This window comes from Aythya ferina (genome assembly GCF_964211825.1).
Source record: "Aythya ferina genome assembly, chromosome: 39".
NCBI lineage: Eukaryota > Metazoa > Chordata > Aves > Anseriformes > Anatidae > Aythya > Aythya ferina.
In genome coordinates, this window is record NC_140336.1 from 189572 (window position 1) to 216155 (window position 26584).

At 47.3% G+C, this 26584-nt stretch overlaps 2 protein-coding genes and 2 long non-coding RNA genes across 7 annotated transcripts; 2 read left to right on the top strand and 2 right to left on the bottom strand.

The window, feature by feature from the left end:
* Positions 1 to 2614: 2614 nt before the first annotated feature.
* Positions 2615 to 4118, top strand: LOC311426234. The gene is made up of 2 exons (XR_014686625.1): positions 2615 to 2691; positions 3406 to 4118. It is a non-coding gene; the product is annotated as an uncharacterized lncRNA (long non-coding RNA).
* A 1064-nt stretch (positions 4119 to 5182) lies between these two features.
* On the bottom strand, positions 5183 to 20250 carry LOC311426219 (IgGFc-binding protein-like). Of its 2 annotated transcripts, XM_084502416.1 has the most exons (14): positions 20150 to 20250; positions 19210 to 19286; positions 17198 to 18445; positions 16354 to 16670; positions 15420 to 15750; positions 14434 to 15029; positions 12679 to 13243; positions 11423 to 12015; positions 9980 to 10553; positions 9185 to 9384; positions 8188 to 8568; positions 7399 to 7685; positions 7210 to 7242; positions 5183 to 5744 (listed from the first exon to the last, which is right to left on the bottom strand). In XM_084502416.1, exons 2-13 carry the CDS (start codon positions 19274 to 19276, stop codon positions 7236 to 7238), a joined length of 5166 nt encoding a protein of 1721 aa, XP_084358542.1. In that variant the 5' UTR covers positions 19277 to 19286; positions 20150 to 20250; the 3' UTR covers positions 5183 to 5744; positions 7210 to 7235. The 2 variants fall into 2 exon arrangements, with proteins under 2 accessions (XP_084358542.1, XP_084358541.1); XM_084502415.1 differs by lacking the exon at positions 7210 to 7242.
* Positions 13142 to 21377, top strand: LOC311426235. Its single transcript, XR_014686626.1, has 3 exons — positions 13142 to 13255; positions 19178 to 19295; positions 21304 to 21377. It is a non-coding gene; the product is annotated as an uncharacterized lncRNA (long non-coding RNA).
* A 427-nt stretch (positions 21378 to 21804) lies between these two features.
* LOC311426228 (alpha-tectorin-like) lies at positions 21805 to 26316 on the bottom strand. Of its 3 annotated transcripts, XM_084502427.1 has the most exons (9): positions 26242 to 26316; positions 25990 to 26133; positions 25193 to 25234; positions 25073 to 25105; positions 24619 to 24749; positions 23870 to 24151; positions 22682 to 22819; positions 22058 to 22248; positions 21805 to 21923 (listed from the first exon to the last, which is right to left on the bottom strand). In XM_084502427.1, exons 3-9 carry the CDS (start codon positions 25224 to 25226, stop codon positions 21920 to 21922), a joined length of 813 nt encoding a protein of 270 aa, XP_084358553.1. In that variant the 5' UTR covers positions 25227 to 25234; positions 25990 to 26133; positions 26242 to 26316; the 3' UTR covers positions 21805 to 21919. The 3 variants fall into 3 exon arrangements, with proteins under 3 accessions (XP_084358553.1, XP_084358552.1, XP_084358554.1); XM_084502426.1 differs by having other exon boundaries at positions 25990 to 26279; XM_084502428.1 differs by lacking the exon at positions 26242 to 26316 and having other exon boundaries at positions 25073 to 25102; positions 25990 to 26238.
* Between the last annotated feature and the right edge of the window lie 268 nt (positions 26317 to 26584).

The following is a 26584-nucleotide window of genomic DNA, read 5'->3' on the forward strand; positions in this document are numbered from 1 at the left end:
ACTCCATGAGGGAAGGACATAAGCAAAGTTGTGGGGGCAGAAGGAGACCGTGGGGTCACATGGAAAAAGGTACAAAGAGGGTGAAAAAGGGGGTTCTAAACGGGGATGGTAGAGGTCAGTGCAAAAATGCAGTGCAAAAGGAGATGCAAAAAGGAAGAAAGAAGAGGGATGCAAGAGGAGATGCAAAAAGGAAACAAGAAGAGAGGTGCAAAAGGAGGCATGGGAGAAATGAGTGCAGAAGGAGATGCAAAAAGGAAGCAAGAGGAGGGATTGAAAAGGAGATGCAAAAAGGAAATAAGAGGAGGGGTGTAAAAGGGGTGCAAAAGGAGGCATGCAAAAACTGGGTGCAAAAAGGGCTGCAAAAACGCAATGCAAAAAGGGAGTGCAAGAAAGGGGATTATCATCCCATTATTATAAATGGGATTATTAAAGGCAGCGCAAAAATAGGTGCTAAAACGTGATGCAAAAGGAGGGTGCAAGGAGGGGGAGCAAAAGCACGTGCAAAAAATGTGGCGCAAGAGGAGGGTGCGAAAAAGGTGATGCAAGAAAAGGGTGCAAAAATGCAATGCAAAAAGGGGGGTGAGGCCACGTGCATCAGTGTCGGTGAGCATGGCCCGAGGTCGGGCAGTAGATGGCAGCAACGACACGAGAGTGGGACCCGAGTGCCCCACAGCCACCCCAGGGGGACGGCAGCACCCGAGCCCCCGCCCCCAGCACTCACCTCCCAGTAAAACCAGTGCAACGCCCTCATGGGCGTCCCCGCCATGGCTGGGAAATAAGGGGAGGGTCAGGGGGGTCCCTTGCGTGGAGCGGTGCCCCCAAATTCGTGGGTTCCTTGAGGGTCTGAGGTCCCCCAAAATTTTGGGGGCTCTGTCGGTCACCTTTATAGAGAGGTGTCCTCAAGTTCACGAGTCCCTTGAGGTTTTGGGGGCCCCCAAAACCCTTGGGATCCCCTTGGTCACCTTCATAGAGAGGAGACCCCGAATTCATGGGTCTTTTTTAGGGTCTGGGCCCAACCCCTCCAGCTTCAGGAGCCTGCAAACCTCTGTCATTAAATAAGAATAAAAAGGCATTTTCTAGGAAAAACACACAAAATTTTATTCTTTTAATCCCTACAATTCCTCAGGCAATGCTTCTCCCTGCCCACTCCTATCCCCCCAAAATTCTCCCCAAAGTACCCCTCGTGTTTTTATCACACACCACCATTTCATCGTGCCCCATAGATTTGCAACACTGAGATTTTTTGCAAGATTTTCTCCCTCCTTTTTTTATGTTTTTATTTTTAAATCTGCATTGAGTTAAATTATTATTATTTTTTTCTTTTGTGGGGGGGATTCGCGTTTGCACCAGGTTTAATCCTTGCACTTTTTGCATTTCCACCTGGCCCAAATTCTTTCTCCTCGTGTTCTGCATTTCCACCAGGCTAAATCCTTGCACTGTTCACATTTATATCAAGACTAAATTAATTCTCCCTTTGTTAAATTAATTAACCTTTTTCATTTGCACCTTGGGCACACCATTTCTTTTTCTTTTTCCATTTGCATCGGGTTAAATCATTGCCCTTTCTGCATTCACACCCAGATTATTTCTCCCCATTTTAGTATTTACACTGGGTTAAATCATTACAGTCTGTGCTTTTGCACCTGAGCAGGACTATTTCTCGCCCTTTTATCACTTGGTACTGTTTGCATTTGCACCCAGGCTAAATTATCTCTCCACCTGTTTGCATTTGCATTGGGTTTTCTTGCTCTTTCTGCATTTGCACCGGGCTGAAGCATTGCACTGCTTGTGTTTGCACCTGACCTGAATTACTTCTCCCTCTCCTTTTTTTTTTCTTTTGCATTTGCATCAGGTTAAATCTTTGTAATTTTTGCATTTGCACATGACACGAATTATTTCTGCCCCCTTTTCAATTTGCTTCAGGTTAAATTACTGCTCTTTTTGCATATTTGGCCTGGCTGGGATTATTTCTCCCACTTTTTTATTTGTTTTTCCTCCCTTCTCTGACCTGCTGTGTTACCTTCTCTCCCCACCTCTGCTTTTCTTCCACCTCCGCAATCTCACGGAGGCGAATTTTAAACAAAACGCTCTGAAACCTCTTGGATCCGGATTCCTTTTTTTGGGGGGAGGAATAAATAAATAAATAAATTTGCTTTTCGCAGGCGGGATTGTGAAATCGCTGGTTTACACAGCGGTTACGAGGGGATTAACCCCCAGGGAAGCGTGTTGCTCCTTGCTAAAGATCCGTTTCGTTTTGCAGAGCAATAATCCGGGTGTTGCACAAGGGAAAGACAAAAAGCCCCTCGGTGTTTGCGTGCTTCCCCCCCTCCTTCGCCTGAAAACTGCAACCAAAATCTGGTTGGAGCTGGGATTTTTGCAAAAAACAAAACAAAACAAAACAAAACACAAAGAAACGACAAAAAATAACGCGTGCACTGGGTTCCCTGCTGCTCCTTGCTTGTGAGCACAGAGCTGAGGGCTTGGACAAACACGGCTCAGGTTGCAACAGCAGCCGGGCGTCCCGCCAGCTCCTCTCCGGTTTCTGGGAAATTTGGGTCTCCCGCTGCCAAAGCCGCCTTCGCCTCCCGCTTGCGTCTTTGCTTTTGCAATGGGTTAGCTGAGACAGGGCCCCGGGGGAGGGAGGAGAGACACACCTGATATTTCTTTCTCCCTGGAGATAAATAAAGAGCGGTGACGGCCTTGCACAATGGGGGCTGGGAGGGTGCAAAGCACGGTGGCCTGGCAGGCTTTTGATTTCAGTGTCTGTGGCTCTGGGGTTGCAAAGTGCATCGTTTTTGCATTGCAGTGTACCTTATTTTGGGTTGCAATGTCCCTTGCTTTAGGGTGCAATTCCCCTTGCTTTGGGGCTTGCAATTCCCCTTGCTTTGGGGCTTGCAATGTCCCTTGCTGGGGTTGCAATGTCCCTTGCTGGGGTTGCAACGCCCCTTGCTTTAGGTTGCAATTCCCTTTGCCTTGGGGATTGCAATGCTCCTTGCTGGGGGTTGTAGCGACCCTTGTTTTGCATTGCATTGCCCCTCGCTTTGGCTTGCAATGCCCGTTGCTTTGGGTTGCAAAGTCTCTTGCTGGGGGTTGCAACGCCCCTTTCTTTAGGTTGCAATGCCCCTTGCTTTGGATTTCAGCGTGCCTTGCTCCGGTTTGCAATCAGCCTTGCTGCGGGGTTGCAGTGCATTGTTTGTAGGGTCACTGCACGTTGTTTTGAACGGCAACACGCTTTGCACTGATTGCCACGTGCCCTTTTCTCTGGGGGTTGCACCCTGCTTTGACATTGCACGACCCGGCTCGGAAAGGGTTGATCGCACGGGGTCACCTCCATTTATTATTTGTTATTATTTTTTTTGAGGGGAAAAGAGTGCTTTTATTTGACTGCTGGGTTTTAATTCCCAGATGAATGCCCTTCACTAGAATTGACATCCCCCAGCGTATCGACGATACGAGAGAAAACGTTTTTCCAGGGAAATTGCCAAGCTCCGACTCCACGCAAATATTTGGGCTCAAAAGCAGTAGATTAAGTCCTGTGCCTGGGGAGGACATCCAAACCCAGGCAGTGATTAATCACCTTCAATTTATCACAGGTTTGCATGATATCTGGTGAATTAGATGTTCTGTGGAAGATCATCACTTGCTAGATTTTTCAAGGGCAGGTTGTGAATGGCCAAAATTGGGTGATTTATGACGGTCTGGGGATGTTTTTAGAATCTCTTCGGGTTTGCTAGAATTCCGCCTTTTGTAATAAATTTTGGGACATTGTTAGAATTGCTTTGGGATTTGATTTAATTGGTTTGGGATGCATTATAAATGCTTTGAGCTAATTTAGGGATACTTGACTTTTCTCCTTTCTAATGGCTTTAGGGTTTGTTACAAATAGTTTGGGGTTTGTTATCATGCTTTGGGATGGTTTTATAATTAATTGCTTGGGAAATTTTTGTCATTAACCCCTTTAGGATAATCCCCCCTCTCTCCAGTTATGAGGGATTGCACAAAACTTGTTATTGTTGTGGGATTCTTGCTTAAAGTGAAAAGCTCCAGAAGTCAAGCAGCTGCTGATGACAATAATTTCCTGCTGAGCTGATGAAAATAAAGATTTTGGTGGACTTGAAGTGACCTTGTATGGATTTCATAGGAAATGATTTATTTCTCTTTTTTTATCTTTGCAAAATACTGATAGTCAAGTCAAGTATTACACAAAAAAAAAGAACCTCCCAGGGAGAAGATTCATGTCTGTATGTGTCTGCTGTCAATTTGAGCAAGCTGCATGCTGTAACGAGCCCAATAATTCACTCATTTAGCAGCAAATTCTTTTTATTTTCTTTTTGAGATTATTCTTTCTTCGCTTTAATTTTAATTTATCATTTACTTATCATTTAATTTTAATTCATTATTCTTTCTCTGCTTTAATTTCTCAGCCTGTTGTTTCTCTAAACACAAAAGCTGAGCTTGTGTTTGTGTCGTTTCCATAATAATTTGGCTGTGCTCTCGAGTGGAAACGTGTCAGGTAGTTTCACGATGGGAAATGAGTCGGATTGATTTCACAGCAGGAAACATGATAGGTTATTTTATGGGGAGAAGCACGTTGTGTTCTATCAACATGGAAAATAAATCTGGTTGTTTCCCTTTGAGAGTTATGCTGGGTTATTTCCCTTTGAGAATTATGTCGGGTTGTTTCCCTCTGAGAATTACATTGGGTTATTTCAACATGGAAAATAAATCTGGTTGTTTCCCTTTGAGAATTATGTCGTGTTGTTTCAACATGGAAAATAAACATGGTTGTTTCCCCTTCAGAAATATATCGGGTTATTTCCCTTTGATAAATATGTCGGGTTATTTCCCTTTGAGAAATATGTTGGGTTGTTTCTCTTTGAGAATTATGTTGGTTTATTTTTCTTTGAGAATATCATCGGGTTATTTCCCTTTGATAATTATTCTGGTTTGTTCCAACATGGAAAATAAATCTGGGTATTCCCCTTTGAGAAATATGTTGGGTTGTTTCACCGTGAGCAAAACTTTGAGGCGTTTCCCCACTAACAATGGAAGCAGAGAAGACAATTCCCATTTTTCCCCTCACCCCAGGAATCACAGAGCAAAAATAAATAAATAAATAAACAAATAAACACCAAATAAACCCAAAACCTCCCCAAGGAATGCAAAAAACATAAGATAATAATAATTGTAAAAAAAGGTTTATTTTTAACCCAACAGCAGGCAGCATTATACTGAAAACAGTCAACAGGAACAGTGCATTTCTAGGGAAAAATGGCAGGGATTTGGGTCTGCCACCCTCCATTTTCGTGCTCATTGTGGATTGGGGTATTTATTGTGCTTTCCTTCAGGCCGCTCCGGTGTGGATGGGTCATCTCGGCATTGGGCTCTACCTGAAGTAAATCAGGTCTTTAAAAAAAACTTATTTTTCTCACCAGTTTGAGGTCAGATCAAGCTTTTGCCCCCTTTTTTTGTGTGTGTGTGTGTGTTTGAGGCCGAGTGACCTCCTACCGTTGACGTCCGTCATAGCTCAGTGCTGGTTTTCCCTCTGCACTCGCAGAAACTCAACCCGAGACGTCGCTTGGTGCCTCTATATGCATGAAAACCTCTGCAGGACTATTTACAAGAAGTGCATGAGCCGGTGTGCGTGAAAACTGTCCTCTTGCCTCTGTCCCCTCGTGGCTTCGTCTTACTGCACGGGGTAGACGGGGGCTTCCACTTCCATCCGCACGATGTTGGAGGCGCGGCTGGAAGAGACGAAACATGGGCAGCCATCAGGGTCCCCCTTGGAAGAGGAACCACTAGACCTTCCTCTTCCTCATCGCATCCCCACCAGGAGGGAAAAAAGTTACATCCTCCCCTTCCCAAAAGGTGAGTTTTGCTCAATGCAACCATGTTTTTATGGGGCTAATCCCATCCCAAAGCAGGGGATTTGGTAAAAAGCTTCCAAACCTGGCTACCACCTTCAAACGTCGTTGCCTTCATCCTCCACATCACGGATGTCGCCCCCAAAAATTGCAGTTCCCTCCCTGTCCACCACCCCCTCGATGCAACCTTGTCTGTTGTCCTGCAGGATCATCCTCGTAGCCCGCAGAGGAGGGAGAGCAGGGGGTTAAAATGTTGCGTGAGGGCAAGTTGGGGTGTCATGCGTTGGTGCGGAGGTGCTGTGCAGGACAAGCAGCGTGGTGGGAGGGCTGGGGAAAGCGGTGGAGTGAGGGCAAGCCGGTGGGCACACAAGGGCAAGGCGTGCGGGCAATCAAGCAGGAGGTGGAGATGGAACAGCCCTTGGAGTCATCTTCATCACCCTTCATCAGTGACTTCAGGTTTGCCCCAAAGTCGGCAAAATGTCTGTACTTGGCAAAAGGGCTCCATGTTGGGCAAGACTGCTCATTAACTGGAAAAAAATCACTCTATATTCAACAAGTTTCCTTTGTACTTTACAAAATCGATCAGTATTTGTCAAGATCGTGTTATATTCAAGAAGATTGCTCTGTTTGCTAAGCTCGCTCTATATTGGGCAAGACTGCACTATACTTGAAAAAATTGCTCTATATTTAGTGAAGACACTTTACATTCAGCAAGATTGATTACCCTATTTTCCACTGAATTGCTGTACATTTGTCAAATTACTATACTCAGAAAGATTGATCTGTATTTGGCAAGATGTCCCTATATTCAAAAAATCACAGTGTATTCAGCAGGATCGCCCTGTATTTGGCAGGATCATTCTGCGTTTGGAAAAATCACTCTATGCTTAGCAGAATCACCCCATTTTTGGCAAGTCTGTTCTTTATTCACTGAAATCGCTATTCAGCCAAATTGCCTTGTATTTGTCTCTCTCCTCTTTGCTTCTCAGGGGGAGAAAATGTTGGGCTGATGAGCGTAGTGAAGCAGAAAATATCATGTGAGATGCTGGAGTACCACTCTTCAGCTTGCACAATTTTTTTCTTTTTACAGATAAATCTTTACTGAGCATCATGATTATGGCCAAAAAAGCGTTTAATCCAGGATGGCCTACATCAGAGCTAACGCACTGCGTGTCTCCTGTTTGTACACGTGCCTCTAACATCGATCCATTCTGAGGCAACAGAAAACCCCAATTATGCAGGGAATTAACTGGGGAGTGTCAATCACACTAGGCCTCATCCAACTGTGGGGCCGAAGGGGTGTTTGTAGCATGGGACGTGAGAGCAAAGGAGCAGAGTCACTTACCAGAATAATTTCCTTGGGTTTGTGTGTCAGTCGCTGTGGATGAAACCAAAGAAGATGGAGAAGTCCTTTCCGGATGCCTCCTTGCCCAACCCTTTGATGCCCCACGGAGGCTGTTCCCTACCCTCTTGCTTGCCCAGGCTTAAAAAATACCAACCCACATTTTGGGGGAGGTCTTTGGGGGTCACTCACCATCCCGCGAAATCCTTGGCTTTCCAGGCGTCAATGACATCCGCGATGTTCTTCACGGTGCGGCCGTCGGGCAGCTTCAGGTCATCGCTGGCGTCCCCGTTGAAGTTGCCACAAGGGGCACAGAGACGGTTGACCAAGGCGGCCCTTGCGGTCAAGGTCACCTCCCCGTTGGGGCTGAAGAGCACGTCCAACCCTGACGTGTGGGAGATGGTGACGTTCCCTGCCGCCGTGCTCAAGGAAATGGCTTCAGACACCTCCGCCGGCAGGCGGGTGAAGAGACCGTTCACCTGCAGGGGTGAAAAATGCCAGAAATGGGTTAGAAATGCCCAACAACCCCGTAAAGTGACGCAGCACAAGTCAATGATATCGGTGTTGAAGTCTCCATGGGACCACATATTGCACTAAAGCAATAATCCCATTAAAACTTCATCAAGGAGATGAAGTCATTTAGTCATGAAGTCATCGAGTCATTTAGTCATGCTGGAGACTCTTGGGCAATATTTTGTCCCTAAACTGCAGTTGGTAAATATCTTTCTTTAGCCAAGTCTACCCAGCTCAACTTAAATGTCTCAACATCTAGCCCAAAAGGAGACCTTCAACCTCATCCTGAAGCAGTAATTTAAAATGGGCCAAAAATCCCGGGTTTTGCACCCAGAAGATAAACTAACTTTATTGATCGTCTTGAATTTAGGACTGAAAGGAAGAGCGGGTAAACCCCACCCAAATTCTGCCTCTTAATTTAATTCCTCATCTTTTTGACTACAAGGATCGTCCGTGCGTCCAGCTTACCCACACCTCCATGTTGTTATTCACGGTGATGAAAGCGTCGCGGAAGAAGACGAAGACGGCCACGGCGGCCGGGATGCCGTCATCCCGACACTCGCTGACCTCCACCACCACCTTGAACCAGCTGGGCGACCGCTCGTCGCAGAGGGCGGCGATTTTGTAGGTGCCGCTGAAGGGGAGCCTCCCTCCGGCACCGTCGAACGTGGTCAAGAAGGCCCCCGGGGAAATCCGGCACCAGCCTTCCTGCTTGATGCACCTCTGCACCCCTTCCCGCGTGGCACAGACCTCGTCTGGGGGACACCGGGTGGCCTCGCAGATGAGCCCCCGGGATGGGTGGCAGTTGCATTTCGTGGAGCAGTTGTTGGAGACGACGGTCTCGCCCGCCTCAAAAGGAAAGGCTCAGAGGTGAGTCCGCATGGATGCCACCTCCAAGCTAACCCCCAAACCTCCCCACTTCCAAAAAGTCCCACAAAGAGGTAGAAAAACCATGAGACCGATTTGGTGAAATTTGTGCAACTTAGATTAATCACCCTCCAGTCCAGCGAAGCAAAATAGGCACTTTAGGATGCTATTAATTGTATGATTTTGGACATGTGTCCTTAAAACGAAGTGGCCATTCACTTCACTGAAGACTGAGTCCCAAAATAAGTTGTGTTGACTAGATGGGACAACCAAGGTCCTCAAAGATTGAGCCCCCACATCCTTTGTATCATCTAATTGGGGCAACCTACCTCATTAAAGATTGAGACCCCAAACCAGTTGCATCATCTAGCTGGGACAAGCCACCTCATTAAAGATTGAGACCCCAAACCAGTTGCATCATCTAGATGGGACAACCCACCTCATCAAAGATTGAGTCCCCAAACCCGTTGCATTGACACAGTGGGACAATCTACCCCACCAAACCCCAATGGCATCAAGTAGATGGGACAACCCGCCCCACAGTCCTTCCTCAACCTGATTTCCACTAAAAACACCGAGCCTCGAGGGCCAAACTCACCTTAAAATACCGTCCCTGGTGCACGCAGCCGCATTGCTCCAAGGACACGCAGGCTTCTCCGTCGAAGAGGTACCCATCGTCGCACTGGCATCCCTCGAAGCACGTCCAGCTGCATGGGGCCGGCACGGAGAGGCTGGCACAGGTGAAGTCGCAGGTACGGGTGCAGAGCTCATAGTGGCTGTGGGGTGGGCAGGAGAGGGCTGGAAAAAAAAAAAAAAAAAAAAAGGAAAAATGACATTATTGCCCCCCAAAAAGTGACTGTTTTTCCTTGAGCCAGTGGAAGGTGGAAAACCAAAGCACAATCTATGGTCTTGGGCATTTCTGGCAGCTGCAAAATGTGCTGAAGTCATCAAACCCTGCTTTTATCACCCAAATTAAAACGTCTGCATGCCACTAATCACTTCTGAAGCAAATTAGAGGGACTTCTGTTTCAAAATCTTTTGACATAAATATCAAAGTTTTGGAGGTAGTGAGCAGGAATTTCTTTCTTTCAGGGTATTTTGGGTGGGAAACAGGCCAACTGAAGCCCTCAAATGAGCTTTTTGGGTGAGGTTTGTAAACATTTCTAGGGTATATCATAGATTTAGGGGGGGGGCTTTAAGCAAAAATCAGCATTGCATGATTTTATGCAGATCATTCATACATCGTCTTGGTCTGGACGGTAAAGGTTTGCCTCAAAAGTGGGGACAGAAAAGCCACAGTCATAAAATTGGAGGGTTTTTCTGCAGGGAAATGTGGATTAGGGGGGGAAATAGGGCTTGAAGTGTCTCCGCAAGGATAATTTGGAGTACTTACGGCAAAAAGTCACCGTTCTCCATCCTCCAATCTCAGCCCCGGCCGCTTGGCAAGCAGCGGCGTAGGCTTGGAGGCTGTGGCACAAGGCATCCCGGGCACCCTCAGCGGCACAAACGTCGTGGAGGCAGTGGTGGAAATACTCCACCGGGCTCACCCGGTGGTGGCACGTCCCAAAAGGTCCCGTTGGGTCCCGGATGAGCCCGCAGGAATCACCAGCACCGTAGGGAGCAGTGGCAGAGGCATCGCACACGGGGCACGCGTTGCCGTTGCAACCGTCGGTGCACGCTCCCTCTTCTGCTGGCATCTTCCAGGAGGTGACAAATTCCTCGGTGCTCTTCGCCAGGGACCCCCCGGGCAGCTGGAAGTCGTCACCGGGGTCCCCGTTGAAGTTGCCACCCAACCCGCAGACGCGGCCCCGGTAGGCGTCGGGGATGGTGATGAGGAGGTAGGTGGCCGCGTTGTAGAGGAGCCGGAGGCCGGCGGCGGTCTGGAGGACGATGTTGTTCCCTTCTTGGCCGATCCGTAGCTTCCTGTCCTCCGTCACCAGTGGCAGTGTGAAGTGCTCCCCGTCCACCTGAGATACGGATGGAGCACGAGGTTTGCATTTGCACACCCACCCGGTGATTTTGCACACCTATGTGCACCGGAGGATTTTGTATGCATGCAAGCATGCACCTGCAAATTTCTTCCTGCACATATGCACCATTTTTTGCATGATTTCGCATGCACCAGGGGCTTTGGCATGCCCTCATGCACCTTGTGCATGAAACAGATTTTGTGTGCACACACGCTCCACAGGGTTTTGGTGTTATTCTGCATGCACTGGATTTTTCATGCATGCATTTAGCAGGGGGTTTGGCGTGCACGCATGCACCAGGGGATTTTTGTTTTCCATGTGAGTGCACCAGTGGATATTGCACACACAAGTGCACCAAGGAATGGGGACATCCCAGCTTCCCAAGGAGGGCGTTTTGCACGCACCAAAATTTTGCACAGACGTGTGCACCAAGGGTTGGGGATGTCGTGACACCAGTGGGGGGATTTTGATGCAGGAAGGCTTTGCATGCATGAAGGGATTTTTGCATGCATGCACAGAGGGATTTGTGCATGCATGCGTGCACCAAGAGTTTTTTTTTATGGATCCATGGATGCACCGAGCAGGAGGGTGCATTCATGCATGCACTAAGGGTTTTTTGTTTGTTTGTTTGCATTCGTGCACATGCAGAGGTGGTTTTTGTGCATAAATTAATGCATGGAGGGTTTTTTTGCATGCATGGATGCACCAAGTTTTTTGTGTGTGTGTGCATGCATGGATGCACCAAGGGTTTTATTTTTTTGTCCATGCATGTATGCACTGAGGTTTTTTTACAAACCTGCATGGATGCATCAAGGTGTTTTGTTGCATGCCTGCATGCACCGAGGCATGTAGCCCTTCCAACTTACCATCACCTCCCACTTCCGACCCCTCTCCATGCTGACCGTGTACCCGTGGATGGAGACGGCCACTTTCTTCGTCAGGGCCACGTTGCCCCGTCCGCTGACGTCGTGCTCCAGGAACACCGAGAAGTTGGCCAGCCGCTGCTCCGGCTTGCAGACACGTGCCAGGACGTAGTTGCAGGACCCCTGGAGGTCAAAAGCTCTCCCGTCGAACGTCACGTAGTGCGGGTCGCCCGACACCACCAGCCGCCCGTAGCCGGCGGGGTAGCACCCCAGCACCCCGTCCTCCACTCGGCACTCCTCGTGGGCGCCGCAGGCGGCTTCCTTGCACTCCACCACCCCGTTGGCTTTGCAGATGCACCTCTCCCGGCACGAGGCGTAGAAATCCTCGCCCTTCTTGTAGTAGCGGCCCCGGTGCTCGCAGCCGCACTCGCTCGCCGGCACGCACTCGGCACCGCTGAGGACGAAACCTTCATCACAGAAGCAGCCTTCGGTGCACGGAGCTGATGCGCAGCCCTCGGGGCTGGCTCGGCCCCGGCACGTGGTGGGGCAGGCGTTCCCACACAGCTCGTAGTGGGAATGGCGAGGGCAGACAGGAGCTGCAAAAAGAAGGCAAGAAAAACCCAAAGTCCCACTCGGATTTGCAGCCAAAAATGTCAGGGAGAGGATTTCTGTCATTGCACCGAGGCTTGAGGAGCAAATCCAAGCAAGTCTTTGGTGGGGGAGCATCATTACAGCTCCAGAGAGCAATGCAAAATAAGTTTGCATTTCTCTTCCGTGCCTTGTGTAAGAATTTTGAGGAAAATAAGGATTTATTTTTCATTTTCTTTCCTTGTATGAAGGAGGGATTTGCAGTGCAATGGGGATTGATTTTGTACTTTATTTCTTTGCATTAAGGAAGAATTTGGAGGGAAACAGGGATTATTATTTTTTTTTCTTGCTCGCATGGAAGAACGTGGAGTGTAATATGGATTTATTTTGCACCAATGCATGAAGGAAGAAGAGTTTTGCTTTGGCAATGAGTTTGAGGGACTTTTCCCACATCTGTGATTGCATCTTAACTCATCATCTGGCCTTGGAGACATGGAGGGAGACGATATAGTAGTTGCACTGGGAGATGTCAAGAGTGGGGCAAACAAACCCAATTTTGGAGGCATTTTGTGTTCCCTTTGGCTCTAAACAAAGCCAAGGGCATGCATTTGAGTTTGAACTCCTATTTTCTGTCCGAACAAGGGGAGAAACCTCCCTTCATCCCCACTCACCGCAGAAGGACGGCGTCCTCCACTCCTCCACGCCGGCGCCGTTGCTCTGGCACTCCGTCATGTAGGCGGCGATGGCTTTGCACAAGATGTCCCGGCGTCCTTTGTACTGACAAGCATCAAAAGCACAATCCTCCAGGAAATTCCCAGGGTTGACAACCCGGTGACAATTTCGGAAGGGTCCCCCAGCCCTGGCGATCACCCCGCAGTAGCCGTCGCCGCGGTAGAGCTGTTTCTGCTCTTCGTTGCACACCGGGCAATCCCCCACGCATCCCGCCGAGCAACCGGGGACATCTCCAACCTTCCAGCTGTCGGCCAGCTGGATTTCATCCTTGGCACGTTTTCCATCGCGGGCGATGAAGTCGTCATCGGGGTTGCCGTTGGCGTTGCCGCAGAGGCCGCAGACGGCGCCGGCGTAGGCATCGGGGAGGATGACGCGGGCGTAGCTGTACCAATCGAAGCTCACCCGCAAGCCAAATTTGGTGCGGACAAAACCATGGACGCCGCTGTGGTAGAGCTCGAACTGGTCCTTCTGGGTGAACGGGAGCTCCACGAAGGCGCCGTTGAGCTGGGGAAGGAGGTAAAGAGGGTCACGGTGGTGTTGGGTTCACGCAACGCGCTCAAGATTAGGGTGTTTTTGCTAAGTTTTTCACATAGTGAGGGTTTCTGGGGCTTTTCTGCAAAAACAGGGAGGATTTCTGGGCAAGTGCAAATCAGCCAAGATCTGAGCGTTCTTGCAAAACACCTTGCAGAAGAAGGGTTGCTGGCAAAAGGGCAGTGTGGGGGGATTTTTGCAAACCTTTTGCACCGGGAAGGTTTTGTGGCCAGATGCAAATCAGTCAAGATTTGGGTGTTCCAATGCAATGTTTTGCAAGAGGGGGGGGTTTCAGGCAAAAGCAAATTGATTGGGTGTTTCTTCAAACTTGGGATCTGTGGGGCTTTTGTTAGTTTATTTGTTCACGAAACCTTTTGCATGAGGAAGATTTCCTGGAAGATGCAAATATGTCAAATATGGGATGTTTGGGGCAAACCCTTTGCGTGGGAAGTGTAATCAGACAGGTGCAAATCACTGAAGATTTGCATAAAAAGCAGTGCAAGGGGAAGGATTCCCAGGCAAAGACAAATTGCTCACGATGTGGGTGTACCTTCAAAACCCATTGAAGAGGGAGGACTTGCAGGGAAAGGGCTCTCTCTTCCACTGAAGACATGATTACTCAGAAAAAAAATAAAGGAATGGTCACAGCACACCCTTTTCTGCAACACTTCAGCCAAAAACAAGGCGGGAATTGAACCTTTCCCAAACTGATTAGGTCAGTTTGCAGGTGCCAGGGTAGAGAGGAATTTTTAACTCAGAAAGCCACATGGGACCAGAAAAAAAGGAAGCCAAAGACGTCAACCAAAGTGGATGCTTTTGAATGTGGAAGTATTTGTCTTATTATTCATGGATATTTGTTACTTGCTCAACTCACCAGAGCAAAAAAGGCCCATTTCCAGCACATCTAAACCAAGCTGTGTGGGTTGTGTTTTGTTTTGTTTTGTTTTGTTTTTCTTTTCCTATTTTTTTTTAGAAGAACTCTTAAGTTTTAAAAATAAAGTGTTGAAATCCAAACTAGCTGCTCAGGGCTCCCTCTGGAGACGGCAGACAGAAATTGATGCTTCCATCGAAGCGTGAATGAATTAAAAAAGAAGATTTGAGGGACGACGTAGATAATAAGTAGTTTGGATGCAGGTTGCAAGAGGTCCTTGGTGGCCACCTACCTTGACCTTGCGTGGATGCTCCTGGCTCATGCTGATGGTGTTGCCGTAGACCTCCAGCGTGACGGTTTTGGTGAAGGACACGGCTTTGCTGCCCCTGTTGTTGTTCTCCACCTTGACGGTGAAGGGGACCAGTGAAGGGTTCTGGGAGCAGAGGGCAGCAAACTGGTAGATGCACGTGCCTTGGAAGTCATATTTCAACCCGTCGAAGGTGGTGTAGTGAGGATCTCCCGTCCCGATGCAGGTGAGGAACTTGTTTGCCTGGCAGCTGGGGACACCACCAACCACGGTGCACTTCTCGTGGGCCTTGCACCCAGACTTCTTGCAAGTCACCTTGCCCCCCGCCTCGCATCGACACCGGCTCTGGCAGCTCCCGTCCTCCCAAAACTCCTCCTGGACCTTGTAGGAGCGGTCGTTGTAGGAACAACCACAGGACTCTGCCGGGACGCACGCGTCGTCGTGGAGGACGAAGCCCTCGTCGCACTGGCAGCTCGCCGTGCATGGCTTGCTGCAGGACGTGGGGGCTTTGGGGTGGGCGCAGGTGGCAGGACACGCCGTCCCGCAGGTCTCAAAGTGGCTGTTTTGGGGGCATCTCTGAGCTGTGGGGATGATATTGGAGAAGATCTTAAAAAAAGGATGAGATAAGAAGCTTCCTGAGGCAGAGGGACATCGGGCTCCTGCATCCAGTTGATGCCTATGAGCAATTTGGGGTCCCCAGGATATGCCATGAGGACAGCTCTTGAAAAAAACTCAACATTATTCTGCATGTTATGGACATCTGAAATCAGATAAGACAGATTTTGGGGTGGTTTGGCATGAAAAGACCAACACAACCCTTCCCCAATGCTGTAGATGTTGGCCACGTTGATGCCTACAAGCATCAACTTGGTGGCTTGGGCAGCAATTCCCAGGCACCCAGCACCAGAACCATGCATAGATTCCCCTTTTTTCTACCCAAAAATGCTTTGGAATCCCCCATCCAAGCTCACCACAGCCCTCCGTGTCCTGCAGTGTCCCTTGACCTCCACAATCATCCTGGCAGGAGGGATCTCGCCAGCTCTCAGCCCAATCCTCCACGCTGGCAGCCTGGGTGCCGTCGGGGAATTTCATTTCATCCTCTGCATCCTCGTTGAAGTTCCCACAGAGCCCACAGGTAGCCCCGAAATAGCTGCTGGGTACTGCCACCATCACGGCCCAGTCTTCGTCATAGGTCACCTGCAGCCCAAAATCTGTTTGCAGGATGACCCTGCCCTCGTTTTGGGAGATTTGGATTTTCCCGTCCTTCAGGGTGGCCGGTAGTCTGGTGAGCTGGTCATTCACCTTGGAGGGAAGGGGAAGAAGAAGGACTAAATCTCAGTAAACTGTCTATTTTCCAAGAGTTTACCACCCCCAAAATCATATAAGGAAGAGAATTTAATTCCCAGACAAAGCAATTATCAGCCTAAACCAGAAATTTTCCTCACGCCCTTCAGATACTGAACAGGTTTTAGTGGCAAAAGGTAAAAAAAAATGAAGTGTCTCATGGGAGACCCATCTCCTTTGATTTCTGAGCTTAAAATCTGGTTTGTGTTAAAACCAGCTCTGCATTCCCAAACTTTATGGGTAGGAGAAACCTCATCTGATCTTGAAATTTTGATTTATATCTCACCTAGGCTGCCTCTCTGGGGTAGATACCTGTGGTTGGTGGATCACTTGGATAAAACTGACTTCACCCTGGAGTAGCTGCCCACACTTGGAGGCATGGATTAACACCTAAAAACTGCCCTTGTCTTGATTTGTAATGCAAAATTGCCCAGCTGTGTTTTTGGTGGTTCTCCTCATATTTTTTTTTTTTTCAGTTTCACCCACCACACTTCTACTTTCCACAAAAAGGCTTCGTCCAGAATAACGCTGCCACGGCCCAGAATAAAAAAAAAAAAACACCTGGATTTTGCCACCTTCTCCCTTGTGGATGGAGATGTTGTAGCCGTACACGAGGACATTGGTCAGCCACTCCTTGAAATTGCCTTCGCTCTTCTTCTCCTCCACAACGAAAGGCACCAGGGTAGGATCCTGGCCGCAATATTTGGCGACGGTGTAGGTGCAGCCCCCCTGGATGTCCACAGTCATCCCGTCGAAGGTGTGGTATTGCAGGGACTGCGACCCCATGCAGGTTCCCATGTAGTCGTGCACACACACGGCCTCCCCCTTCTCTATTTTGCACGTCTCCTTCGCGCGGCATTTCATGGCCCTGCAAGGATCTAGAGGAAATTGCACACAATTAATCACGGGACCGACTTTTACGGATATATATGTGGCCTCAGGAGCCACACAAATGTCACTGTCACTGTCACCAGATCACACTCTATTAAAGCAAGAATTTATCTCAGCTAGGTTTGACCACCCAAAACTTAGATTTGAACATCTGTGGTGATTGCTCAAGGCTCCTTTTATAGGCAACGTATTTACTCATAGAAGAAATATCCCCTCCCAAAATGGTCCAAAACCATGTTGGTTGCATTACCACTTTTCAGAGCTTCCTGTCTTTGTGCTTCAAGAGAAAACACAAGTTTCAAATCAAAGAGCCCATTTTTAAACACTTTTCTCATCATGAGCTCAGCATCTATTAGCTACAGGGGGTTCAAAGGAAACATTAGAGACGCCCAATTCAGAGGAATAAATTCCGATGCGGTTTGGCCTTGTGTTGCAACCACACTTTTGATACAGGGGAGGAGGAGGGAAGTGAAAAGAGAGCAAGGAGAGGTGAGGGTGACAAAGGGACACTCACCACTATCGCACACGGCCACCAACCCATAGGATTTCTGTTCCCGGATCCCCATGCTGAGCAACCCGAAGGGGGACGTCTTGTGCTCCACCGTGTGGACAGCAAATTGACCACCCAAGCTCTGCCTGACCCAGGAGTAGTCGGTGCCTGGGACAGGCTTCCACCCGACATTTCCCAGCGGCGTTTTGTTGAACATTATCCCAGCCGTCTCCGAGGTCTTGGCTATCAATATGGCGTAATTATTGTACCCTTCCAGAGCGAAGATGTTGTAGGAGTGGCAGTAGCTGGAGACATCGGGGATGGTCATAAAAAACGGGTCGTAAGTGATAGAGTCTTTATTACCCCCGTCGGCAAAAAAAATGACCTGGATGCCGTTGTTGGCAGAGAGGTACAAAGAATTTGGGGCTTGGAGTCCGTAGAGCGTTGACCGGCCGGGCCGTAGCTCCCGAGAAGTTTTGCTCGCCCCGTGTTGAGACTCCACACGTGTGACTTGGGAGGTGGAGACGTAGACGATGTCGGATTGAGTGTCGAAAGGCAACGGGGGCACGATGAAGGTGGTGCCCCAGCTGGAAACGGGTTGGAGCTGCTCCACCAAATGGTCGCACTGGGTAAATCTGGCCAGGCAAGTGTGGCCGGTGAAGACGGCCACGGGTTTCTGCGCCACGATACGGGTGCCGGACATATCAGCCGGGCTTTGGAGCTGGGCTGCTTGGAAGGGCTCCAGTTTGATGGGGAGCACTGAGCCCCGGGGGTAAGACTGGCCTTGGTAGTTCACCGTGGCTTTGAGGTGCACGTCAACGGTGGTGGGCTCATCCCAGGCGGCCACCACAAACTCTCCGTAGCGGTCCGTGCCCACGTTGGGTGTCACAATTTGGTACTCCGTGCCCCAGCTGTCCACGGGGTACACCACGGTTGAGTCGGCCGAGGTGGGTTTCTCGTTGATGGCCACCAAGGAGATGGCGTTGTTGGCCCTCACCACCACGGTGTTGTCAAATATTTTGCTCCCCACCATCTCGGCTTGGGGCGGGATCTTCACCAGCACGGTTTGCCCCGTGGTCACCTGCACCGTCATCCTCAAGCCTGGCTTCTTCATGGAGATGGTTACGGCCGTGAAGGGCGAATAACCCCTGATGAGCAGCTTGAAGTCACTGTTGAGGGACTGCTGCAAACCATTCTGCATGAAGGCCACCACAAACTCTTTCCCCAGGTGATGAGGAGCCGATGCTGCAACGCTGAGCAGGTAAAAAACACCTAGAAAAGGAAAATTTGCCTTCATCACCCCCAAACTCAGATTTAGCAACCCAAGCTGGGGACCAAGGGTCAAGTTGGTGGCACCTGATTTAATCTTGGTGGTTAAGGAAGAGCAATTAGATGGATTTTCAAAGTGAAGGGATATCATTTTGGAGAAACGTCAATTTTGAAGGACCGGAGATTAAAACAAATATTGATTTGAAGGCAACGATTTGATGAGCTATCGATTTGAAGGGATATCAAGTGGAAGAAGTGCCAATTTGAGGGTCCATAAATTAGAACAAATGTTGATTTGAAGGAATATAGGTTTAGATGACTCCCATTCGGATGAAAATCTGTTTGTAGAACAGATACCAACAACAGGTACCAACTAATTCATGGGGCAGAAATTGAATTTTTTGGATGGGTTTCACGTTGGATGGAGGGATTTGAGGAGTATTTGGGCTTTTTAAGGTATTCCTTTTCCTCTCAGAAAGGCCATGGGGGTAGAAATATGAATGGAGACAGTTCTGGCCAGGGCTGGGTTGCAACCAGAAGGAAAATTGCCCTATTTTAAACCAAACCACCCCAAAACATGTCTTGGGTGGGGTCTTTGCCCCTTGGTTTCCCTTCTACCTATTTCGGAGGGGTAATTTTATCTCTTCTCAGCTGTGGCACAGGATGAGGGTGCGAGATGTGTCCCCTTGGACTGAAAAATCAGATTTTGAGGTGATTTTGGAGGGGATTTTACAGGTTCTGATGCATCCAAAACCGCTTGAACTCACCCCATAACACGGCGGTCCAGCCTCGCAGCGGTACATCGGCTTTTCTCCGTCCCGGGCTGCCATCCATGGCACTTCAGCTGCAGAAGGTGAGAAATCATTGAAAATGAACAAATTCTTTGAATTTTGTTACTACATTCATGTTTCTACTCAGACCAAAAGTCTGGGCTTTATTGCACTTGTACTCGTCCCAAAATTCAACATTTTATTGCACGTCCATTCAAACATGTCCCAGACAAACAAAACAAATCAAAACAAAAAAATTGAGTTTTTCTTTTCACTCGCACACATCCCAAAAGTCTCCAAGTCTGTTGTATTCACACCTGTCCCCCAAATCTCCTTTTTTATCACACCTACACCCATACCTGTCCCCCAAATCTTCTTTTTTTTTGGCATTTACATGTACCTCCCCCACCCAAGTCCCCCCCTCACCTCCATTTGTTGCTTTACATGGACCTGGTTCCCCACAGATTTTTACAAAATTCAAGCCCCCCTCTGAGAATATTTGCTTTTTTCTTCCTTTTTTCTCTTTCTTTTTTTCCCTGACTTTTTCATCTTTTTTTTCCCTTTTCCTTTTTTTTTTATTTCCACCATTTTTTCCCTTTTCCTTTATCTCTTTTTCCCTTTTCCCCCTTTCTTCATTTTTCCACCTTTTCGCTTTCCCCCTTTTTCATTTTTCCACCTTTTTCCCTTTCCCCCTTTTTTCTCCTTTTCCCCTCCTTTTCTCCCATTTCTTCCTCTTTCCTCCCTTTCTTCCTTTCCTTTTTTTCCCCACAAAATCATCCTGGAAACAATTGAATTCAACTGCAGCCAGGATCAAACCCAAGGGTGGTAGCAGGGAGCAAGGATATCTGGGGAATTTTCAGCCAAATGTTCACATTTGGGGCTTTTTACAGCAAATATATATATTCCTATATTTAACTATATTGCAGCAGAGCCTTACCTGCTTCTGATTTTTATCCAGCCCCAAAGCGTTCCTTTCTGTCCTCAAATCCTTTCTTGCAGTGAATGATGAGAGTAACCCCAGGGCAGCTCCTCCCTTTATTACTTTTTTGCAGAAAGGGGGAAAATATAAGACAAATGCAGACGACGCTGGGGGACCGACCCACCCAGTGCTTTGACATCATTTTTGGCGAGAAAAGAGGTGAAAACAGGAAAGAATGCATGGTTTTGATTAAGGCCAGGCTGATTCTGATTCACTAAAAAGGTCTTGGTTTAAAAAAAAAAAAAAAAAAAAAAAAGTATATTTTCTGGTGAAATTACCTCATAATTGGAAGGCGAGGGGTTTTGCAGAATTGGGATGGGACTAAAATACAAAAAAAAAAAAAAAAAAAAAAAAAAAGTCCAATCAGTGCAAAAAGGGGTCAAAAAAAAAGTCAAAGTTAAAAAAAAAAAGAAAAGGGAGGGAGGTGGGAATTTTTGCAAGAAGAGCTCATTTTTCTTTTTGCAAAGTATTAAGGGGAGGATGACAAATTGGGGACTCAGGTGTTTTTTGAGGGTGTTTTGTGCACGTTTGTGTGTGATGTGTGCACACTTAGGGTGTTGTGTGCTTGTGTGTCACGTTGCATGCATGCGTTGTGTTGCACGTTGTGTGCAAAAGTGCATTTTGCACGTCCATGTGCAATGCACGCATCCAGCATGTGCATGTGCATTCACAAACACGTGTGTTCACACGTGTTGCGTACATCAATGTTGTGTGCACACCTAGCATGTGTTGAGTTTTGTGTTGCATTGCATGTTCACATTCCCACAACCACTTTTTCTTTAGGGAAAAAATAATAATAATAAAAAAAAACCACTTTGTCATTTCGGTGATTTTTTTCCCGTAAAATTAGTATTTTTCCCCTAAATTAGTCATTTGGGCTATTGGCAGACTTCACGTCCCTGCATGAAAATGCCAAGAAATGGGGAAAAATTGAGGATTATAAAAAAAGCATAATGAAATCAGAGCATTTGGGAAATTTGTCTGTGTGTTTTGAGGGTTTTATTTTTGCACCCATTGTTGCTGCTCGGAGCTGCCAAATTTGGGGTTTTTCTTTTTTTTTTTTCTCTCTCTTTCTTTTTTTCCAAATTCACTTGAATTTTCTCTTTTTGCAGGCAGGGAGCGCTGGAGATCAGAAATAGACCCCTGATGCTCCCAGAGGCCAAAAATCCTAAATTCGTGCAGAATGGTAAAGGGATGAGGCTGGAGGGTGGGGGGGATGCATGCATATAATACAAGGAACCATAAATTCATGCACGTGGAGTGCAAAAATCATAGATTTGTACACACAAAGTCAAAAAAAAAAAAAAAAACACATAAAATTGTGCACATAGACAAAAAATCATAGATCTGTTCACACACACAATAAATAAATAAATATAAAAAGAAATTTGTTAACAAGGGGCTAAAAATACCCATAAATTTGCATATACAGACTAAAAAAAAAACACAAATGCACACACACTGAGGCCAAAATAAATAAATAAATTAATTCATGTACGTGATATTTAAAAAAAACTAAATGCGTGCACACAAAGAGCATAAATTCGGACACATAAATTCCAAAAATCCCTAAATGCACACGGACACGTGAGAAATGGAGACGACACAGGAGCCACGATGTCTCGACTGCAGTTTTATTGCTCTGGCAGAGGCTGTTGCACATGTTTGACAGGGGGAAAATGGGGACAGGAGCAATGGGGACAGTCCTTCTGTCCCAGTTGCATTGGTTTATCTGCAGGAAAAAATCAAGATTCATGCAAGCCGGAGTACTGGGGAAGATAATACCAATTTCCAAATCCTTACTTTTGCAATTCTCTTTTTTTTTTTCCTAGATTCACACCTCAAAAAAAAACAAAACTGACTCACAACCAGCAGTTGTTGCTGTCGGCGACCTTGGGCATCTCAGTGGGGACGCCCGTCACCTTGAAGTTATCCACCTGGAAGACCCAGCGCCCCGGGATGTTGACGTTGGAGGTCTTGGTGATGTTTATGACGGCGTCGGTGCGGGAGCCGGGGATGTTGTAGTAGTTGGTTTCATCTCCGCTGTTGAAGCCAGCCTAAAAATAGGGAAAAAAAGAAGGATTTGGGGCTTAAACACCACCCTACAGGGAATTAATTGTATGGGACAACCTTCTACTGTTGGTGCTGTTGACCCCAAACTTTTACTGTTGGCGTTGTTGACCCCAACCTCCTACTGTTGGTGTTGTTGACCCCAAAATATGTTACTGGCCCATCTCAGTTCTTGTCCTCTCCAAAAAGTTATGGGGCTGCCCTCTATTTTTTGGTAAACCTGGTGTAGTTGGCCCACCAAAAATGGTGCAGGGCAACCTCCTACCTCTGGTGAACCTGATGTCCCCTCCAAGAATATTATGGGCTATCCACCTGGTGAACCTGAAGGTGTTCCTAAATGATGCTACAGGTCAACCTCCTCCCTTTTTCCTTGATTCCCTTCATCCCATTTCCCTCTGCCTTTAATTCAGCCCCACGTACGTGGGCCGGGGTCCCTCCGAGGCCTGTTTCGGCGTCACCACCACTCGCCGCCCCCGTGGTCCACTGGATGTCCTTGTAGTTGAGGATGATGAAGGACGTCTCGGTGTTGGTGGTCAGGGCAGCTTGGAAGGTGTTCCCCTGGGAAAGAAAAGAGCAAATGACACCATCAGAAGAGGGATGAGCAGGTATGGATGGGACCCTGGCACGAGTAAATGAGTGCAGACTCCTCGCCTAGACCCGTGCCAAGAGGCCATCTTGGTCAAGCCATGGTTATCCAAGCTGTTTTTTTCACATCTACCTCTAGAGAAATATTTTTGGTGCTCTACCAGAGCCTCTTTCTCTGCACAGGGTGCCCAGAGGGATGGTGTGGTGGAAAAGCTGACATTCCACACAGGAAAAAAAATGTAAATTAATCAAGGAGTAAAGGTTTGGATACGACACCTGCATGTCAACACTTTGGGATGGTTGGGGAGCTCTTTGGGGTTTTGTGTGGATGTCCAGGGTTGGCAGGTAAAACGGGGGGACTGGGGGACACGTGTTCACCTCAAAAGGCACGACGGCAAAAGAGTGGGTGGCAAAGGCCAATGGATGGGTCGTAAGGCCAACAGATGGTTCATGAAAGCCAACAAATGGGTTGTGAAGGCCAATAAAAACAAACAAATGAGTCACGGGGTCCAACGAGTGGGTCATAAAGCCAATACATGAGCTGTGGAGGCCAAGAAATTGGCCATAAAGACAATGAAAGGGACAAAAAGGGGGATCTGAAGGCCAATGAATGGGCCAACAAATAGGTTGGAAAGGCCAGTGAGTGGACCTCCAGGCCAATGAGTGGATCTTAATGCCAATTAGGGGATCTTAAGGCCAACGAGTGGATTTTAAGGCCAAAGATTGGATCTTAAGGCCAATATAAGGGTCATGAGGCCAACAAATGGGACAAGAAGGCCAACAAAATGGAGCATGAAGGCCAGCACAGAGGTCATAAGAGCAATGAATGGGTTGCAAAGGCCAAAGGATTAGGCTTGTCTTTGGTTTAGGATGTCTTTGATCCTGATGACCAGTCCGAGGGCCTAATTCATTCTGTTTCCACAACACTTTTGCCCGTGTCCACGTGTTTCTCTGCATGGAGCAAGGTAGAATAAATTAATTTTTGCACGTAGGACCTTATTTGGCCTTAACCGTGGACCTTACCTTGTTGGAGGTGGAGCCGTAATAGGCCACGTGTTCCCAGGTGGCCACGAAAGCCCACGTGGCAGTGAAGGGGATGTCGGGGAAATACTGGTTGATTTGCTTGGTGATGAGCCCCAGCAGCTCCGGGTCCGTGGTCTCGCGGTAGAAGACGTCCCCTCCCAGCACATTGTCCACGTCCCCCCAGTACGGCGCCACAAAGGAGCGCCCGTCGGCCAGGGGGAAGGGGTCGGGGGTGTACTGGTTGACCCGACTGCCGAAAGAAATCACGCCGTTGTTGTTCACCTGCAAAAGAAACTGGATTAACACTGGTGGGGCAGCAACCAGCTATGTTGGAGCCCTAATATGAGGTCAACTCCTTGTCCTCTTGCTTGCAGGCTTCTAGAGATGGATGCAGGACCTGGATATGCTCTCACCAGCAAATTTTACATCTCTAGGACCATATTGGAGGTATTTAGGTCACTATTGCCTCTACAGCTCTATCAAAACCAAGGGGATGATGGGATGTAGCACAAGTCAACTTGGCCATACCCAAGGGTGTAGTGCTCCTCCAAGACCCACTAACCCTACAAGGATGCTTTGATGCACCAGAAAAACTCATATTAAGTCTTCCATGGGTCACTCCCGTGGAAGGGTTGACTTCAGGGTGGGCCCGTGACAAAATGGATTGACAAGGGGAGCAAAAAAAAATGAGGGAAAGATGGAAAATGGAGAGACATGCAAGGAGGACACATAAATTTTGGCTCACGTACATAAAGGGTTTGGTACTTTTTGTTATAGAAGGTGAAGGGCACGGCGAGGGACAGCTTCTTCGATGAACCGTCATCAAGTTTGGGGTTTTTGTGGTCTTTCTGGTCCAAACCATAGGGGTAGAACAGGGATGCTGCAGGAAGGCAGAGGTAGAGGTAATGCAGGACCAACCCCCGCCCCGTCCACCTTGTCCACCCCACCCCAGCCCCTCCCAGCCTCATGCATTTTGGGGTGAAGCTCATCAGGTTTGGAACTCATAAAATAATAATAATAATAATAATAATAATAATAATAATAATAATAATAATAATAATAATAATAATAATAAATTTGCATTTCCATATATCCATGAGAAAGCCCCACTCCCTTCCACCTTCCCAAACCAAAGCAGAAACAGCCACATTTTTGGGTGAGAATATAATCTATTAAAGTAAATCCCACTGCCCAAAAACTCACTTTCTTGCACTGGTTGGACGTTTACCACAGCTTCTGGAAAGGAGAGGGGGAAAATATTAACCACCACGTTTCCATCTAACAGCATCCCTGGAAGAAATCCCATTTTTTTTCCCCACATACCCAACAGCAGGAGCAGGAAAGTGAAGGACTTCATCCCAGCCCCTGCAAAAATGCAAAAATTCTGTAAATTTTTAATTGCAATGATTAAGCAGCCTGATGATGCTCTGTAGGTGAAAGGTTTCTCATTAAAATAACAGCCTTTTTCATAGCAATTTTCACCCACAACACGATGAGTTATTTTGGTTGGTCCTCAAAGCATTGCCTGGCCAAGAAGGATTTTATTTTTATTTTTATTTTATTTTATTTTATTTTATTTTATTTTATTTTATTTTATTTTATTTTATTTTATTTTATTTTATTTTATTTTTATTTTTATTGGCAGTTGAGAAAAAGCAGATTTCACCTGCGCATTTCAACCTTTTAATCACCCCTTTTTGCCCCAATCTGGGGACTGAACCCATAGGAATCACTCCCTGGAGCAAACCTAGCCATAAATTGGTGGGATTTTGGTGAAAACACATAAACACACGCACATTAAATAATAATAATAATAATAATAATAATAATAATAATAATAATAATAATAATAATAACAACAACAACAACAATAATAATAATAATAATAACAATAACAATAACAATAAATAGTTTTTTTGGATGGATGGAAAAAGAGAAACTGAGGCAGGGCAGAGGATGCATGATGTCATTAGGATGATTCGATGAGTATTTTGCAAAACAAACAGAACAATCATTTTTTTGCACCAAATCTGGTGCTTCCTCAGGAGCAGACTGCTCGGTTTATGCAATTTTAAGCAATTTAGAGAGGAATCAAGGGGGAGAAAAAATAATTCTCTTACCTCGATATCTCGTTGTGTCCCGATTTCACAATGGAAAGGCAAAGAAGGCTGAAAAGAGGGACTGACACGAGCGTGGCCACCAAGAAATGAGTTTTCCAGCAGATCCTGACCCTTCTTTTAACACGCAGCCCTCACGGCCTCCCTCTGCCATAAAAAAAAAAAGCAGAAACGCGGTGGAATCTGCCAAATTTCTGCCCATCAAGGCAGCGTGGAGCCGCAGTCCCCTGGGATCTCAGGGGAAGATTTCGGGACCTGGGAGACACTTGGCTCCTCCCGATGTTTTTCATTATCCTACGTGAGGTTTTGGCAAGGAGGTGGAGCAGATGTGGGGAGAGGGGTGGTCGTTCCTGAGGACTCCCAGCTGGGATTTTTCCAGCGAAAGAGAGAAAAAAAACACCATTTCAAAGGGTGCTGGGCTGCAGCTGGGGATGTTGTGCGCTCAGCAGGGTTTATTTGCCATAGCCAAAAAAAAAAAATGAAATAATGCTAATGAGGGTGACCACAGGTTAAACAATCAGTGCAATGTTCTCCATGGGTCTTGCACCCATTGCAATGTCCCGTGTTGGATCCTGCACCCATTGCAAGGTTCTCCATG